This window comes from Ammospiza nelsoni, chromosome 1 (assembly GCF_027579445.1).
Source record: "Ammospiza nelsoni isolate bAmmNel1 chromosome 1, bAmmNel1.pri, whole genome shotgun sequence".
NCBI classification, from domain to species: Eukaryota; Metazoa; Chordata; class Aves; order Passeriformes; family Passerellidae; genus Ammospiza; species Ammospiza nelsoni.
This window is the reverse complement of record NC_080633.1, coordinates 98269179-98289549: the sequence shown is the minus strand read 5'-3', so window position 1 is coordinate 98289549 and position 20371 is coordinate 98269179. Positions and strand designations below refer to the sequence as shown.

Genomic DNA, 20371 nt, shown 5'->3' with positions numbered 1-20371 from the left:
TCTTTGAATACAGTATCTGGCACAAGTTTTTTGCAAATGTTTTCCTCTGTCAGCTTTTTAGAGCTCTGTTGGCCAAGATACAGAAGAGGAAGTAAAAGATGACATTTATAAGCAACTCAAGTAATTTACATCCTTACAAATTAAATCTTCTTGTAGATAGCCACTTGCTAAAAAGCAGCACACAGGACAAGCTTTGAAAGAAGGCTACTGAGATGAATGCATTTGGGACAGGAGGAGTTGAACCAGAAATATCTACAATGCCTTTTCTACATCATCTATGTTAAGACTAATGTTTAGGAGCCTTCTCCCTCATTAATACATTTATTTCCCTCTAAAAATACAAGAGGAATATGATGCTATCTGGATGGCAATGTGTTAGTGGTCCAGACAAGGAGCCAGGAAATGTTAGGTAGTTTACCTTCAGCTTTCTAGAGACACCCAAGAAAAAGCATTTAACAAAGGAGGAGGTGGAAAAAAATTATGTTACGGGGATTATGGACACCACTCAAAGCAATAGTTACATCCATCCCTCTGGGAATCAGCAGAACAAAGCTAAATCTTTCTTTTAGAGTACAACCAGCATCAAGTGCCTGTGAAATTTATATCAAGATGTAGTTTCCTATCTGATTCTTTGCTCACTGGAAATGAATAAGTCCTTTGCATCCAGAAATGCCCTTCCCAGACAGAGAAAATTACTGTCTCCTCTGTAATGGGGAAGAGAAAGACAGCACCCTTCTGTTAGAGATGGGAAAAGAGATTATACCGTGGGAGAAACACAAGGAAAGCAAATCCTTTGGGATATTGACAAGACACTTAACTGTGCCCTAGATTTTGGGTCTAGCTTGGAACCGTACTCACATTTGGTGCTAAAGATGAACAATAAAGTGTAGTTTAAATACAAATTATGGGGACTATTTATAAACTTTGCAGATATGTGTGTGTTATATTCATTCTCAGCACATCAGGGATTAGACCATTTAAAGGAATTTGGTCTGGAAATACCCAGCTTCTTGACCTTGACTTGGCTAAAGAGTAATGAGAAGTACACCGGGTTCAATGCAGATCTCGCTGGCACAAAAGTTGATACATATTGGGACATAAATCTCAGGCACCTCAAAACTTTAAAAAGAAGCAGCAAGGCTCCTGCAGGGTTTGCATATCAGCAGAATTAAGCAGTATCCATCACAAAAACTTCAGAATTGCAATTTTGGGCATTTAGTCTCTAAATTTTGCCTTGTATGAAATAACCCTTCCATGTCTTATTTCTGTCTGATCCATGGTCTTCAAATAAACTTCATACCTAGTTTTATATGAGCATATGAAGTTTCACTGCAAAGTTTTTATAAACCAGAGCTCGATGAATCCTGTTTATCATTCCTTCTGCATTGATACTGTCCTTGGCAAATGGCCTCAGTCAGTGATGCAGAGAAGTGCACTTTAGTATTCAGCTAATGTACAGCTGGGACCCCTAATGACTCATGCTATTATAAAACTGACTGAGATCACCTAAGGAAAGAAACAAGATCATTACAAAAACCTCAGTATTCTCCAAGACTTGTAATGCTTGTGCTCTGAAGACAGAATTCTCTATTAGGTATTCTGAAATGTCTAATGAAGGCTGTTGTAGCAATTTTGATAATATTTGCAATTGAGGAGTCTCTAGCTATTCTAATTGTTCCACTTGTTTGGAAAAGAGAAGAAGGGTAAAAAAAGGTCAAAATGAAATTAACAGATAAGCAAAAATTAGAGATGAAGATGCTACATTTAGTTCAGTCAGAATTATGGATTATTTCTAGGTCACGGTTAATAGCAAGTGTCTCAGCTCTCTACCCAGAAACTGCTGTAGATGATGGATTAGGTTTACTGGAATATTTCAAGAGATTGGAAAAGCAAGGATTCCTGGTAATGTTTATCTCAAAGACCAGCATTTTCTTATTTCTAATGAATCTAAAGCCAACTTGACATACTGTCATATGAGGTTTGATATTCAGAAAGAGGAATCAGAGAAACAAGAATCAGAGAACAGATTTTCAAAAATGAAATCGTAGATAGTGGTGACATTTATTTACACCATGAAGATTTTCCCTCCTTTACACATAACTCCTAGTTTTCTAGATATTTGATTTTGTAGGTTTTTTTCCCACCAAATCATATGCAGCAGTGAATGCTCTTTATCCAATTGCTGCAGCAATGATCCAAAGCCTGCACTAAACATGTCTTATGAAGAAAACAGCCATGCTATTTCAATGTATGATGGGTAGTGAATACACAAAAAGGTAGAGATTGCTCAAATAAACAAAGCCATCTACTGAACACCATCAACAGCAACTTTTCTCAGGAGAGAAGAAGAAAAAGTTATGATTAGTTGAAAAGTTAGGTGTGGCCAGTTAGTTACAAAACATAATTTAAAATCCAAATTAATGTCGTAGCAGACTTAATCATTTCTATAAACAAGTAACAGAATAGTAATGAGGGCTCAGCTGTTCACATACACTGTATTTGATCCTTGGGTTGGGAACAGTTTCTGCTTTCAGCCCTGCATTAGTATCTTGTACTAAACTTCTATTTCAGTGTTATTCAGAGTCAGAAAGTTATTAAACACAAATAAGCATAAAAGCACACTGTACTTTGCAGTTCAAAGACAAAGAGGAAGGAAGAATATATAAAGGCGAGGAAGAAATTCCTCCCATTAAGGCATTGAAGGAAAGAAAGAGCAGGGATACCTGTAAAGTGTTTGAATAGGATTTCCTTCTACAAACAAAGACTTTTTCTTAGGTCTGCAAAAACACCTCTGGAAATGCAGCATGAAGGAATCAACTTTTGAAAAGTCAGATATAATGGAAGTATACAATAGGTGACATAAAATTGCTGTTTAATAAATAAATAAATCCTTGTTATTTTTTGCATTTTGAATATTTTCACATTTTCCTGGTCAGCATATTTAATTGCTTTATTTTTATACAATTCATAGTATATGTTCCAAAGTATTCTGGCTTATTTTAACACTAAATAAAATTACTACAGTGTTTCTTTAATTTAACCTTCCTGTCTGATACAATACATAGAATTTAATTTACCTCTATAACTAATGCTAGGTAGGAAATTTGTCCATTGAGTTATACCTTTGAACATTTTTCTTTCAGGTAATGGAATATATAAAAATAAATCACATTTCACTCCAGTATTTTATGGTATGCTGTCAGCAAATGTCCAAAGAAACACAAACCTAAAGTGAAACCATTAACTTGCAGATAAATCACAGAAACTTCTCATTTAAAAATGATTTGTAAAGGTCTAATGAACTGTTAGGGATAAGAACTGAAAATTACCACATATTAGAATGGTAATTTTCCTCATCTCTAAACTAAATACAACCTAATTTTAGCTGGACACAAAAGTAAATTCCACGAGTCCCATTTATACCTTTTAAACCACAGAAAGGGTAACTATAACAATGCATGAGCAAACACCTTCTTTCACATTCATCGCCTGGGGAAAAATGTGAATATATTTCCCTCACTTAAATAAAATTCATGCCTGAACTGAGATTAAAATTAGAAATTTATTCCTGAACACATAAATATGACAGTACTGTATTTAATTTCTGACTACTATAACTGTCATGCTTGAGTTGGCTTTTCATTCTCTAAAATAAACTTATTTATGTATCACACCACATTACTGTATACTGTTAATCTTCAATATATTTAATACAGTAGGCAAAAAAAAAAGCTTCTTGTGGGTTTTACTGCAAGAAAGTATAATTGAGACAGTCATTTTGGTCTGACTTTGCCAGCTGTGGCAAAAAAAAGACAAACAAACCAAGCCACCACAAACACAACAGAAATTTTGTGGACATTTAAAACATGTCTCCTGACAAAGGAACTACCTTATAAAATATAGGTTAGAGCCTTCCATTCAGAGATGCCTAAGATGAAGATAATTTAAATTCTGCTGGTTTTTGGGCTTTTTGTCATTATTGGTTTGGGGGCTCTTTTTCTTTATTTGTCCACATGTTGCCCACCCCCTCTGCCCCCCCAGTGAGTAAGAGACTGTACAATGGACTTTGATAAAATACTACAAGCTATCCCTTGTTAATATCATGCTTTATGAGACAACAACAGCCTCAACATCATTTATTCAGTATTAGAACAATTTTGAACCTAAAGGATTTCTGCCTTCCCCTATGGCTCTAGTTAGAACGAACTTACTCCATTTTTCAAAAGCAATGCATATTCGGTATACATGGCAGAAAGAGTGTGAGTTGAGGTTGCACATGCTCTCAACAACTCCAATGACCAAAACTTTGGAGCTTCTGAAATATGCAGTCAGGCTCTTTCTCAGAAATTAAGTACACCAGAGAAGTCATGCCACTACTGGGAAAAGGAATATGAAATGTCATTTGAGAATTATGTAGCTATCATGTACTATTAACACTTTAAAAATAAATCACAATTTTTCTTTAGGAAATACTGTCAGTATCTTATCTATCTCTTCCTCTGACACCCAAAGGTTTGCTCATTTTGGCATTTCTGCGGATTGAAAGTTTTACAGAGCAAAGGAAAAACTCATGCAACAAGTGGAAATGTTTATTGAGAGAAAAGAGGATGGCTTCATTTTTCCTCTAACATCAAACTGAGTATTTCAGGTAAAGTAAGAAATCCACAGATTTCCCCTAACTTCAGATCTTATTCTGAAGCCTAGTTTTCGTACCTTGAGGAAAAGAACAGGAAATTTAACAGAAATGAAGTGGAGGGAAGATATCACAAACCAGTTCACTTGCAGAGATTTAGTCTTCACTTTTTAAGCAGTATTACTGAAAAAAAAAAAAAAAAGAAACCAAAACAATAGAATGACAGGTGGTTTTTAAATTTTTATTTTTATTGTCAGTCAGGCAAAGAAATTCTCAGCACATATCTAACGCAGACTATTGAAACTGTGTAAAAAAACAAGACACTGAGTTATGATCACTCTACTACAATATCTAGGCAAATCTTTAGTCTACCCTACTCAGAATTACTATGCAGTTGATAGTGTTGCCATGTTCATAGCGACCATCTGACACCACACTATCTCAAAATCCTCAGAAGGTTACTCAATCTCATCACATAGGGGTGTAAACTACAATGATACTACTGAAATACTATTGCTACATGGCTGTGAAGATTCTGCAGCACCAGCAAAACTACCTTATCACAAAACCCCACTAACACTTGCTACTAAATTAATGGACTACTTTACTAAAGACAAATAATGGAGGGATGGGAGGTGTTGTTAGTAAATCCAAAATTCTTATGAGCAAATCTAAAATTCAGGGATAGTTTCACTATGAAAATGTATAATTTCAACTCCTAAAACACCTGGAGAAGGTTAGCACAGTACCAGTACCATCATCTGAAGAAGACGCAGTACATTTCATTCACCTTCTTGAAAACTTTTACCTGGGAGGACTGCATGTTGGAAAGGAAGGATAACATCATACTTTTTTTTCTAATTTCAGGTCTAGTGGCAGACTTTTCCTAGCTATACAAAAAAAGGCACAGCTGTGGAATTAGAGCCTTTCCTAGTAACCTAAATGCCTACAAGGTATGTGAGAAAATTTTTGAAATATGCTCTATGAAAAACAGTCAGTTGTGAGAGCCAATATATTGTATTGATTATTCATTGAGTTTTTCAGACTTTCTAACACGACCTCTGTATTCTTGATACTAGGTCTCTAATACATCAAGAGTAGTAAAACTAAAATTACTATTTTAAAAAGGAAAAAAAGATTAAAAAAAGATGCAGTTAAACTCTTCAGCTGATTTGTAATGGTTTAGTTGCTCTGTGACCTCTGCAGTTTTCAGTGTTACACAACTAGGGAAACAGTGTGCACACAGAACTGACCTGAGCCACAAAAATGCTGGGGTTCAGGGGCCCAGTGTCTGTTAGGTGAGACATAAGACACGTCTGCTGTCACCTCTGCAGCATCCCAAGGACAGCACATTTCATGCAGGGAGATAGATTTGCTATGAGTGCTGTAGCCCAGGGAGATCTGAGAAATGTGCATTGCAAAAAATCAAGAGAAGAGAGAGTGAAAGCACATCATTTATAAAACAGCTTCACTGAGCAAGTAAGTCTGATTACCTGCACCGTGCCACTATTGTCACGACGGCTCCGCAGGGAGCACATTCATTTGTCATTTCCACCGTACCGTATCTCAAGACATACAAGTATTACATCCAATGCATCCCTCAGCAGTTGGCTCACAGCCTGCTTTCTGGCACATCTCAAATCCATAGATAAATGCTCAGGAGCAGCACGCTGCTCTTCATCACCCTATTTCTAACCTCTTGTAAAGCATCTGCACGCAGGCTTTATTTCACTGGCTTCAGGTTTTCCCAGGTTACTCGCCGTTACAGATATTTGCGTCTGAAATAAGTGAGAGTGCTCCTTGTGGGACTCCAGGGCCGGCGGGACCCTGCCAGAGCCAGGGTACTGCCAGAGGGGCAGGAGCCGGAGCGAGTCAGGGCGGCGTAGGCAGAGGGAGAGGGGGAGGCGGAGCGGGGTAGGGTAGCGTAGCCAGGGCGGGACAAGGTGTAGGACGAGCGGTTTAAGGAGCTGTAGGGAGGGCGTGAAAGGGTGCCGTAGGTGGCACGGGTCGAGGAGTAGCCCAAGCGCCCCTCGGGGCTCCACAACGATCGGGAGGTGGGAGCCCACGTGGAGCCAAAGCGAGAGGTGCTCTCATAGGAAGGGCCCCACTGAGAGCCACATAAGGAGCGAGAGCCAGAGGTGCCCACAAGCTGGGAGAGGGAGCGAGAGGTGGGGGCACAGAGCGAGCGGGCTGTGGGACCTGCCAGGGGCCTCGGCGATGGGGAGCACGGCAGGCAGGCCGCAGCCGAGGAGTCCAAGGGTTGAACGGCCGGCGAGCTGGCGGGGCGGGCCCCCACGGCCACCAGCGAGGCGGAGCTGGGCGAGCATAGGGAGTGGGCGGCGGGGGGCCCGACGGGGCGGGGGGCCGGGGAGCACAGCGAGTGCGAGGCCGGGGGTCCCACGGGACGCTGGGGCGCCGGGGAGCACAGCGAGCGGGATGCGGAGGCAGTGCCCACCTGCAGCACTGTCGGGGTGCTGCTGCGGTCAGCAGCGCGGGGCACCGGGGAGGCCACCGGGGAGCACAGGCCGTGCGCTACGGCGGCATTCAGGGGCTGGGAGGACAGCGTGGCCCCTGGGCCGCACTGAGGCTGGGTGCTGGGAGAGGGTGTGGAGCTGCAAACGACGTGTGAGATGGAGGCACCGGGCACTGAAAGGGGAGTTGCAGACTGGATGGGGTTGCCAATGGTGTGGATTACTGGAGAGCACATGGAGTAGGATGGCGGAGCAGTCATAGGGACTGCTTGGGTTGCCCCATTGGGACTGGGGCCACCCATGAAGTGGGTCAGCAGCGCACTCACCGCATTATTCGCGGGGACAGAAACAGAATAGGACATCGGCCCCCCTCCACCTCCAGCGGGGTGTGTGGGAGCAGGACCTGTCTCAAACACCACGCGAGGCATAGTGGTGCAAACAGGGTTGGATGCTGGGGCTGGCATGGCGCTGTACATGGATGGAGCCATTGGAGCACACGTAGCAGGAGGCACAGTCTCGCATATGACACGGAAGCCAGGATCGCATCCCATCTCAAAACCGGGATTGATGCTGGGATTGAAGCCTTGGTTGCAGATGGTGTTGCATAAGGGATGGCCTGCAGGGAGGTACACAAAGTCGTACACAGGCTGTCCCCCTGCGCTGCAGTTTGGGTTGCACACTGGGATACATATATATTCACACATGGAGTTGAAGGCAGGGTCTGCCACAGGGACAGCCGTTCCGGCTCCCCCAGAGCCGTTCATGGGGACGGAGCCATTCTCACACACGGGGAGTGACCCGTTCTGGCCGATGGGCAGGACACCGTTCTGGCCTGCCGAGCAGCACACTTCAGCTTTGGCACATCCCTTGCAGTAGGCAAACTTGTGGCACCCGAGGTTGGCCAGGAGCCGGTGGCAGCCAAGCCTGTAAGGTGTAAACTCCACGATGGTCCGTGCCTGTTGGTTGGATGCCAGCGTTCCCAAACTGGAGCAAGACAAAAAAAATAATTAGGACCCTAATCCTTAGCTCTCAGAGACCTAAGCACTACAAGATGAGCACACAAATAAATTTGGTTTGCTATGCCATACTTTAGAAACAAACTGTTATGACAATTTTGTTATTCTTGTCTTTTTCCAAAAAACCCCATATTCTCTGTTGTGAAAAGCATGGGAAAGCTTTTGTCCCAAGAGAAGATTTGGAAGACTCCCATAGTCACTTCTGTAATGGGAATTGGAAAACCATTTGTGGTACTGACTTGAATTCTTAAAAAATGCAGCACCCTTCTGCCTTAAAGGTGTATTTATTGCTTACCATTTCCAGCAGTTCAACAGGGCAGCTTTGTGGAATCCAGTTCATTACTATTCAGTGAGAACAGTTCTTAACTTCTTGCCCTCAAAACTAGTCATACTTTTGTCTGTTCTCCTTGTCATGAAGAGAAGCAATGCATATTAATGAACAGCTACTTTTACTAGAATGTTACACCATCTCGAAAGCTTCCAGTTTCCTGTGATTAACGTGTTATGAGCTTAGAATGCATATTGCTATTTCTCACTGTCGTTCTCTAATTGTTCCTATATGTGGTTAGTGCCAGTTCATGAATATTTAGAGGAATTTTATTATAAATTCAATAAGATTGTAAGGGATGGGGGACCTAGCTAGTACTTCTTGTAAAGAGAAGTGTGCAGACAGATATTTGATGCACCCACTTAAATTAAATCTTGAGAAAAATGAAGCAGCAGCATTCCTTGCCAGCTTTAAATGATCAGTTTCAAGAGGAGTGAGGCTTTTAATGGAGTCCTGTTCATGTGCTAAACATCAAAAATATCAGAACTATTTTCTCTCTCAAAACCTGTTCTGAACTTGCACACTTTAGTCAAACCCCAATATTGTCCCCATTTCAAGAACTGATGAACTTACTCAATGGTCATTGGCTCTTTGAATAAACCACAGCCTTCTAATGTCATTACACAATTCTTCATGTCCTCCTGGAGAGGATTACAGAAGGAGATCTCTGCTGTACATGGTACTTTCAGTCTGGGTTGGCTCAGTAGCTAGTTAAAAAATAAATAAACACATTTTATGATTTTTAATCCTTACAAAATTGACAATGAGGTAAATAAATGGAAGGGTAAAAATTAAAGTATTATTAATATGCATTTCTTTTTTACATGCTTCTATGATCTCTATACATTACTAAGTCAACTGTTTTACTTTAAAAATCACACCAATCTCACTATATTTTAAAAAGGCAATAATATAGAAGAAAAATGTAAAATATTTCAAGATTATTTGCATTGTACTTAGGAAGTGGCCAATAAGAGTCCCCAGGTCTGTTCCTTAGATCCCAAATTCCATAATTAAAGTTACTTACCTTTACAATAACAGGTGGTCTGTTGACCACAATATCCCTGCTCACCATCAGAATTTCTCCACACTCAGGGTCTGAGACAGCAACCACTTTCATAATGTTGTGATCACAGAGATAAGGTCCATATTGATTATATGATATACACAGCGGAATTTTTTTCACTGTAAAACAAATTTTTTTTCTTTTATTTTTCTGTATTTTTTATTAATATTTCCACTTTCCTTCCCCCTAAAGTTTAACTCATGCTGACAATGGCTTAATTAAGCATTAAGTTATCATGGCATCTTTGAAAATGGACAGAATTTTTTCCTAACTTAGAGTGATACATTCCTATCTTCAGCAATCAGTTTCGCAGTTTTCAATTCATCTATTAGTGAATTTGCAAGATTAGTTGATGATAATAATGATGATAATTATTAAGCAAAATTTGGAATCTTTCCTCCCAGCGCAATTCTTAAAACAATAATTCAAATAATTTATGAGGCAAATTAAAGCCTCATAAAATAGAATTTTAATCTCAGTATGAAATTTTGTCTTATAATGGTGTGGTTTAATGAAAGAGATCTTGTTTCTTCCAGAAAAAAGACATTACCTGTGAAAACAGGTGTTTATGTTCTGCTACACATCTTCACTTCCCAGCATATGGTATGCCTAGGTGCTCTAAGCAAGTGTTTTGCACTGGCTGATACCGTCTGGCCAAAGAAAACATTGCTTTTCTGATAGACAGCTGCAGCTTTATCTTTGTATAGAGTCCAGAATTGAAATTTCAATGAAACAATTTTTTAAACTATCATAAGTATCTCTAAACCTTGAGAAATTAAGGAAAGACTACAATTTACTTGTCACTATACATGTAGTATTGACGTGGTGTTGATTTTTGAGTGATCACCCTAAAGGGAATTCAGCTGTAAATATTTACCACTGCACATCTCACTTCCCACCACTATTAGGAAGTCTCCACAGATCCTGAAAACCAACTAGCTCTGAAAAACAGCAGAGTGTTAGACAATTTCACCCTCTTACCTTCCCTTGGACCCAATGTGACATTCACACAGTCTTTCCAAAACTGATCCATCGGGACACCACTGTAGGTTATAATTTGCGCGCACAAATTGAACTTCAGGGTTTTGTTCTCATTACGCAAATTTTCAAGCAGCCAGTTCAGCTGGACATCTTCACCATACATTGGGCAGTTGGCCATCTTTAACCTCATGTTAATTCCAGAGTCACTCAGAAATGGGTTTTTCAGAGATGACAGCTCTCTGTCTATATGACAGTTGGAAGCGTTGCAGTACCCTGGGTGAATCCTTCTGTAAGCCCGGTAATAGGCTTCTTTGTTTTTCACAGAACCTGTTGAAGAGGATATATGATAATGAATCTGCTGGAGGCACAAGAACCCTATTATTATTCTACCCAAATAATAAAGATAATTAAATTTATTGCTTCTTCTTCCTGAAACCCAAAGTAGCAGGTTGTTGTAGAACGAATGTACCAGATAATGAAATATGAGATACAGCAGACTGAATGCATGGAAGAAAATGAACACCTCAGGGAAAAAAAAAGAAAAAATTATAAATCTTATTTTACTTTTAAGTAGTTAAATATAAAAAATAGTGATGTAAATCTCAAAATGTATAGTTAGTACAAAACTGAAAATATAACTCTAAAAGGATAAGGGTGAATACGAGATGCTACCATTCTCTGAAAAGACAAAATATGCCATTAAAACAAAGAAACTGTCAATTGTTTTCCAACCAATCAACCGAAAATAAACAAAAATCCCCACAGAGCTACAATCAGCTGTGATCTACTGTTCATTCCTTTATGCAGTCTTGCTAGTTGAACTCCTCCTGTCTACTGGAATATGAAAATCAGTAACCCCAAAGTAAGAGCAGCAGAATATGCTAATAGTACAGGAATTCAGTAAGTAAGCAGATTTTCTGACAGACCCAGTACAAGAAGCAACCAGTAAGGTGTTAATCCTAGGTTTAGAAGAATTTGTGGGGTTTTTTTAAATTATCTCGAGTCTGCTAATATTTTAAACTACTTTCAAGGTGAGACCAAAACATATACATATAAACGGTGTTATTTTAAGGGCTGGAATGCACATCCTGTTAAGAACAGGTAAAAAACTTTGGCTTTGTCTAGTTTGGAGAAAAGCAGGCTGAGCAGCAACCTCATTGTTCTTCTTAGCTTCCTGAGAAGAGGAAGTGGAAGGGGAGGTGCTGAGCTCTTTCCTGGTGTCCAGTGACAGGAAGCATGGGAATGGTTCAAAGCTGTGCCCGGGAAGGTTTAGTCTAGACATTAGGAACAATTTCTTTATTGTGAGGCTGGTCAAACAGTAGAACAGACTTCCTAAGGAGGTGGTTGATGGGCCATGGTTGTCAGTGCCTTAAAAAGAGATATTTAATAGTATGTTTCAACTTTTATTTAGTCCTGACATGTGGCCAGGATGAGATGGTCATTGTAGGTCCTTCCAGCTGAAATTGTCCTGTCCTATCCTATCCTATCCTATCCTATCCTATCCTATCCTATCCTATCCATTAGTATGTGCTTTGTTTGAATCATCTAAATATATTTCGAAGTTTTAAAATCAAGACCTTTGAAGAGAAAAGCATCTGCCTTTCTCAAAAATGAAAAGAAAATTTCAGATTGTTCTGCACATTTAAACACAGGAGAGATTACTTTGATACTTTTATATGATTAGCCTGTATAATTTCCTCTAACCCATTCAATATGTTTTCGTCATACCTAGCTCATACTTGTAAGCTCCAGTGATATCTTCAAATTGCTCACTGCCAACACTCTTGGTGATTAGGCGTTGTCCACATGGCCACGTGTCACAGAAAAATTTTGTTCTTTTGGCATTGTTTTGGGAAAGCCAGCCAACATAATTTGAATTTACTCGAGAAAACATGTGATGACCATCATAATCCAAGTCCAGTTCCCCTTCCCTGATGCTCCGAACCCATGTAGGACCACTGCAAGCTGAACCTAAACCAGAGAAGAAAAATGTTATAATACATTGAAACCTGAATAGCAGGGAAACTCAGCAACATAATCTGAGTAAAATTATTCCAACTGTAATAAAATTACCTCTTCCTGTTTCCAGAGGCGTTGGATCCAGACACTGCCAGTCACCACAGCACTGATTTATATCTCTGCGAGCCATCCAAGATTCATTCCAGCAGTGGTATCGCCTGTAGAATGAAGGAATATTCAGTTAAAGGTGTCTCTTGGATTACCAAATTTAACACCTATGACAGAGGAAAACCATGTCAGCGATAATTTTTTGATCAACTGAAAATTTTGTATCTCTAAACACTGTTAATGACATTTATGACAGGAGTGGTTTTGTTCACTTTATATCTCTCAGGCTGGAAATTTGTTCCAGAACCCCACAGACCTGATTGCAAAACATGTTTCTTTTATTAGATAACATGACAACACAGTTCTTTAGATTAAGTTTAACAGGCATTGAAAGATTTATAAGAATTAAACAGTCCATTACAAGGAGCATCAGGAGGACAGCACAGGTATCAACCAAGTGATTGTGATTGGAGATAAAAGTCCATATTAGGGATAAATTTTCCCTAGCATTTAATGATCTACTGTACACTTTTATGGCTTCTAAGCTTGATGGCCTTATTTTTTCAGCTGAGAGTGATAACCAGGCAGCATGGATTCTCACAAGAGGTTCTGCATTTTTCTTTTTTGAAAATCTAGACTGGGTAGACTACTGCTTTAGTAATGTCGTGGTTTTGAAATGCATTATTTGGAAACTGAAGAGCATTACCCAGATAAAGAAAGAGATACACCAAAGAGAGACATGATCTGCTGAATTTATATCGGTTTTCCTATAATGTAATTTTTAAAAGGAAAACAGAGCTTTATATTTTTCTTATTTACCATAGTTTGTCTTTGCCACACAGGTTTTTACCAGTAGAGTCAAAAATCTCGTTGATACCAAGGGGATTTTCAATTGAGCAAGGAAAACAGAAGCTTGTGACAACACGGCTTGGAATTCCCAAACATCTCATCACTGTAAGAAAAAATATGAATAAATCATTACAAATCACAATTAGTCAGTCAAATTCTTCACTTATTTATAAATTATTATCTTATATTCTAATTTGCAGTTATAGAAACACAATGGATAGGAAGCAATATTTGGGTCCAGTATCTTCAAAATTCTTTTTAGTTCTTGAAAAGTAGTTTGAAATAAAGCCTAACAGAAAGGAATGCTTTTTTATTCTTCCATCTTAAAATAAAAACCAAAAACATCCACAAAAATAGATGGTTTAAGTTCAGAAATCATTAACCTGATTCTGAATTAATAAAACATTTTTTTTTTTATAAATAGTGTGGTACACATAGATTCACCTACAGGACTTCAATTTAACTTTCTTCATTCAATGTAGAAGTAGGTTCAGTAGATAAATAGTATAAAGCTGGAACTGAGCTCATCTGTCTGTAGAGTTTAGTGCACTATTATCTAAACTTTTGCATTAAAAGGAAAATATAGCCAAATACTCTTGTGTTTTGGGGCAGACATTACTATAGATCTTCCTGTTCTTAACTTAATGTTTTTTCTTATCCTTCAAACATCACCCAAAGCATAAATTTTGGCTCTGCAATGGGGTTGTGGAGGTTGTGTTGGTTCTTTCCAACCCCAATTACTCTATGATTCAACAATGCTGCACTTGCTCTGTGTTTTAATAAAAGTTTCAGTATTGATAACTGCATAATATAAAGGTCACAGAGAAGGTAGAACTACTTTTCTTGTTCTTCAACCTGTATAGGAAAGCAATAGGTTGATAATAAACACTTTATCAGGAGCATGAGAAAAATATTTCATTTCTTTTCTAGTAAAATTCTTACAAGTGAAATTATTCAAGTAGTTTTTAGGGTCAGAAGTTTTTGATCCTTCTTTTCTTTCTTCTTTTCTCTGTAAACTAGGTAAAGGCAAACTGAACTATCATACCTGTGCACATGACTGAAGCAAGAGATCCACAGTACCCATATCTGACCGGCCTGCATCTACCACTGTACCACTGCTGTAGAATAGGGACACTTCCATTCCAGGAAAATGGCTTTGTTCCTTTCAGGTAATCACTGTTTTCTGGAATCTTCATGATACTGTTAGTGGTATGGCTGCTTATCTAGAAAGAGAAAAGAAAAACAACCTTTTCAAATGGCCGACCATGTCTTTACATTCTAAGCATGTCTCAAAATCTTCAGAGATTAGCATTAAAAGTTTAATTTTCCTGTGAATCTGAGCACAGGAAGGATTTCCCCTGCTCACCTGCTGCGTTAGATTACTGTGCAGTCTGTCCTTCTACAATATAATGACGTGTGACCTGATCTATTCAGAGGTCTCACACGCCCACGGATCTTACCATGTGATTCACCACCATGCTGACATGCACGGGGTCATTGCGCCAGCAGTGGTCACGATCAGAGCCGTGATGGTAACTCGCACCCATATCTAAGATCTTCAAGCAAATGTCCAGAATCCCATCTTCAAACTGAGGAAAAAAAATGATAAATAGGCATCATGGTATGCTGATGTTGCTAAAGTAACTTTCTTATCAATAATCCAGTCTTTTTCAATTATATGAATTGCTTTTCACCTCTCCTGCCTTTGTTTTTTATTTTCTTTTTTTTTTTTTTTTTTTTTGTTAAATCAAGCACAACTCCTAGTGGTCTGCATGATATTGCCTATCTGCCTGAAGGAAAACCAAAGGCAAAAACATGTCATTTTTACTTATGTTTGACCAATGGAATAATTTTCCTTCTGAAGCACAGTGTTTGTTCCACCTGTTCCCAGAACATTGTGCAATTTCCCTCATTTTACTAGATAAAACTTTGTTCCAGTTATTTGGGCTACAGTGAAATTTTCAGACATTTTGGTTCATGTATGCATAGTCTGAACTGATCCTAAAAGCCTTTGCACTACAAATAGGGTATGCATTTCTGAAAAAATACAAACGACACTTCATTTATCAGTATATGGATGTCATCTATTTCTGAACAAGTATTAAAAATATACCTGTCCAAAGTGCCATGGTCGAGAGGTTATGTGCTTGTGAACTCCTTCATACAGTATGCCATGTTCATTCAGAACATATTCTTCTCTATGGGCCTGATTGTCCAAATATACAGGATCATCTGGAAAAGATGAAGAGCTTTCATTCAGACAAAATATACCTTTTTGGTACTTCTGTGTTTCTGCATCACTGGATCCCTCTCTCCTTTACTACCAGTTTTTGATGTATACTTTTATGTTGAAGGTTGTGGGCTCTTTAAGCACTCACAGAAAACTCATTCCTACTTACAGCTAGATAATATCTTTATTAAATCTCTCCCTGCTGTAAAACACATTAATGGAGGAGTTTGCAATTTATCTTCACACTAAGCTGTTCTACAAGTCAAACACTCAGCAACATAGAGTTGTGTATCTGATTTAGATCAAATCAGCACAGACAATGTGAGTATTTGTCATGTAATGATTTTGGCAAGGTCCTACAGACTCCAGAATTGCTTGCTACCTGAGCCAGATCTAAAGAATTTAATTTGTATTTGTACTGTATTATTTTATGATGACAACACAGTATTCACAGAATTACAAAATGGTTGAAGTTGGAAGGGGCCTCTGGAGGTGATCTGGTCCAACCTCCAGCCAGTTCCCCAGGCCATATCCAGATGGCTTTTGAATATCTCCAAGGATGCAGATTCCTTAAACTCTCTGGGCAGCCTGTGCTACTGCTCAGTCACTCTCACAGCAAAAATGTGTTTCCTGACAAACAGAGGAAACTTCCCAGTGCTTTCTGTCCTGTCAAGATACTGTAGTAGTTGTGGGAAAAAAAAATTATACCTCACCCCTACTACCACTAAAAAAAAAATTGAAACAATGGCTTGAGACAGTCTTGAATTTGGAGGAAAAAGATTAAAAAGAACAGAATTAAGTCTCTCCTTGATTCTCATTGTTTCTGTTACTACATCCTTTACGCACCAGGTAAATAATAAATATCTTCTACAGTTTTACTCATCACTAGTTTTTTTTTCTTAAAACAATCTGATTGTCATTAGAGTTCTTACCTGCACACCAAGGGTTAAAAAGGACATAAAAATCTCCAAGACACCGCTGGTATGTGTGACCACAAGATGTGATTTGCATATTGAGAATATAACGGCCAATGCAGACGTTGGAAGGAGGAAACACGCTGATACTGATGCATTTTGGCTGATGAACTTTGTAGGAAGCACTCCAGCAGGTTTGATCCAGACATCTGCCCATTGGGAAGGTGCATTTTGTCTCATTTGATTCACAGGGTCTGAGGCCTTTTCAGGAAAATAAAAACCACTTCCATCAGACTACTAAACAAAGTACATGTAAAAGGCTGGTAATTTGCTTAGGCATCATTTGCAAGGCGAAGCTCCCAAGGGTGGATTTCTTTTTCACTTGTCACTTCTCTAGCAGAGTGAGAAAACTTTACATATTAGAAGAACTACCTGATTTAGGGGAAGGTAGTCTCTTCACATAGAACATGAGTAGGTTATGGGAATATGAAGACTATGAAAGAAGTCTTCTGAAGTTTATGGGAAATATTGTTAATCAACAAAGGACTATGAAAGTCTGCAGAGTGCTTGGGAGTGACTACCTGTCTCCACGGTGAAAGCAGCCTGGTCCACGGAGTCATCCCATTCTCGATTTTGGAAGCGAGCATATAAGCTAAAGGCTTGCCCTCTCCTTATTATCTGTCTGTCAGTTCCGAAGAAATGGGTATTATGTATTTGACAGTTGGAAGGACAGTTCAAGTCGACTTCTCCCAGCTCAATAACTGCAGGACAGAGAAAGGAGCACAAAGAAAAGCCCCATATAATTAAGTTCCAGCTTCGACTGTGGTTAAGATTAAGTGACAGAGGAGACAACGATGAAAGAGAGATAACTCTTTCAAAATACATTCAAGACTGTTCAGAATTCAGTGAGACTTAAATTGAGATATACATCCATAAAAGTTCCTTTACAAGTTCACTACTTTCCTAGCTTGCAGATGGAAACTTGTCTAACTCTTTGATTTTTGTAGCTGTGCTACAAGTTTCACTTCTTTTACATAGTGCCTGATTGTATTATAAATACCTGATGCTGAAGGCCAATATTAGTATCTCTACATGAAAAACTGACTTTGCATTGTAAGTCTCTCCACACATTATAAAATTCTGTCTACAGTTTTGCACATGCTATCATTTGAGATGTTTCAGTTTTTTTATAAAAGAAATTTTAAAAATAAATAGAATAAATAAAAAAATTGATAACATGTATGTATTTGAAAGCTTAAGTGGCACTCCAAATTATTTATGAAAAAAAAGATATGTATAAATATCTATCCAAGACTTAAAATAATGTTAAACATGTATGCAGATGTCTCAGTCTGCACTCCCAAAGTCATAAAAAAGTTTGCAGATATCATTGAGGAACTTAATGGAAAAGGAAATATTCACAAATTGTGACATTTTAAAATGCTGACGATCTATCCCAGGTGTGATTAGCTTGACAGAAATCTTGGCCGATTCCCCCTTAGGCATCCTGCTTGCATATCAGTCATTTCATAGGAGTAATTATGACACTGGAGCCAGAAGGATGGGTGGCAACATTCATCTTTACTTATTTGCATACAACTTTTTATTTTCCAAAGTTCTTTGTTCTAATTGAAGATGATGGGAGCCACAGATTCTCAGCAGTTTTGGAAATTGGCTTTACTGATGTACAAAGTCTTGTATTTTATTATAATATTAATGTGTTAAGTTTGGTCCTGCTTAGCCTACAGAAAAATCTAACAGTGCAACTTCTCTAACTACATGGGTACCTATAGAATTAATATTGAAGGGAAAATACTTTTTCCTATCCAAAACCAAGGGTGTATCCACTCAAGGGGAGACACATAGCTAAGCCCTTAGGATCAGGAAATTTTTAACACAAATCAGTGGAGTTTCCCAGGATCACATCCTGAATTAAATAATAATTTAAATTAACTGGGGAGAGGGTGGGAACGGGTGGAATAGGTAGAGAAGAGGCAAAAAAAATGCAGTTTTTTCTAATTTGTTTTTCTTCAATAAAAATAAGCTTGTTTCTCATCTAACTATTTAAACTTAGTCATGCATTGGTCATTCAGATCTTCAGCAGAGATCAGCAACAAATGCAGAGCTGCGTGCTACCCATGATAAAAATTTGCACACGATCAACAATAACCAAAAAATACAGGAGTGCATTGCATCATTATTGCTCATGAATACAACATACCTGCTGACAAGAATGAGCAACAGAACTGAACTGAACTGAACTGAAAATCTCATATCTTAATGAGAGTTGTCAACCATAACAAAAAGTATCCTGGTCACACCGAAAGTACTTATAGCACACATGGCAAATTCCTGCGGTCAAGAACACTGAAAGAACCTGATTCTTGCCTGGCCTCTGGAGGTGTTTATAAACCAAGACAACTGCTCTTCATCCACTCAGTAATCCAGCAGAACTGGAACATCAGGGAGCTGAGGTATTACATTTCCCAGGGTGTTCTCTAAAGTCAGCCCACAGTTTGCTTATCAGATTTAAGTATCGCAACTGGATCATAAACGAGCTAATGATTACTTTCTTAAGCAAAGACAGCTCAGAAAAAATACGAAAGGCAATTCAGTTTCACATTTCTTATTGGTTTTCTGCCTCTGGTCTGGGAGAAACCTGACTATCCATACCAGTCACAGGGTTTTCTCTATCAATTCATATTTTCCCTTCATTCAAGACAGAATATGTCAGACATTCACTGGAAAATAATTGCTTCTAGCATGAGAATACTGAAAGCTAGTACTCTGTACTAATGCTAGCAATAAAGTTTATTCTTTTCCATGATATTTCCTATTTTCAGAATTGACTGTTGTTTCACTAAATCTTTTCCATAGCTTTATCCTTCATAGTAGTTTTTTTAAAAGTAGTTTTTTTCCCTTTCTCTCTAGTTCCACAAAGAACATCCAAACATGCAAGTAATCCCTACACAAAAATATGTGCAGTTTTTTAGGCCTGTACACATGATCATTTAATTATTTCTGTTTTCAGTCCTAGTTTAAGGGATATTAAAGTTTCAAAACACTTACCTTCCATTTTTTCTTCTTCTACATGTACTGGTGTCTGAAGCACAGTACTGGTGGATATACCAGCTCCTCAGCAAGGCGCACTGCAAGGTCTGGCTGATCTCCTCTGCCAACCAACCTAATTTCCTCTCAGTAACACTTATATTCAGAACTAAGAGGCCGTCACACGTGTTGCATCAACAAAATACCAGTTTTAAAAGAGGCCCCACCCATGTGTCTACTGATGCTCATAAATGATTCATTTTAACTTCCAGCATTATTAGGGAGAGTCCTGCGGCTGAAGGGAGGGAAGAGATCTTGGTAACCTCACCTATAGCACAGTGCTCTCAGTGTCCCACAGCTTGCCCTGTCTCAAAAATACTTTAAAGCCAGGATGAATCTAAACACATTTCAGGGTAAGCCATTATTTGTAGCCATCCAAAGTTGCCATAAATACCAGCACCTACTGTTCCCTTCTGGCTAGTCATCTTCAGAGACCTATGGAAAACAATAAGGAATATTAGACTAAAGCTGAATTTACACTCTCAGAATATGATAAGCAGTGGACATTTTTAGCATAATGTAAGCAGAAAGCCCAGTTTTCAGACAGATTGCACAACACTCCCTCCAAGGGGAGGTCAGAACAAAAACAATCAGCTACAAACTTTTCCAACTAAATTGTAAAATATGCAGAGTGCATTGAAGTTGATGATAAAATTTAACCTGAAAATTACATAAGTTTTTTATACTATGTATGTATTTATTTCCTAG

The 20371-nt window shown here is 38.7% G+C and overlaps 1 protein-coding gene across 1 annotated transcript; it reads right to left on the bottom strand.

Annotated features, from left to right (window-relative positions):
- Positions 1-4853: 4853 nt before the first annotated feature.
- LOC132084698 (protein-glutamine gamma-glutamyltransferase 5-like) lies at positions 4854-19783 on the bottom strand. The gene is made up of 13 exons (XM_059489946.1): positions 19625-19783; positions 17137-17316; positions 16574-16816; positions 15525-15643; positions 14872-15000; positions 14457-14634; positions 13382-13514; positions 12569-12672; positions 12224-12466; positions 10496-10822; positions 9476-9633; positions 9022-9155; positions 4854-8088 (listed from the first exon to the last, which is right to left on the bottom strand). The coding sequence occupies exons 1-13, from the start codon at positions 19629-19631 to the stop codon at positions 6396-6398; spliced, it is 3648 nt and encodes a 1215-aa protein (XP_059345929.1). The 5' UTR covers positions 19632-19783; the 3' UTR covers positions 4854-6395.
- Between the last annotated feature and the right edge of the window lie 588 nt (positions 19784-20371).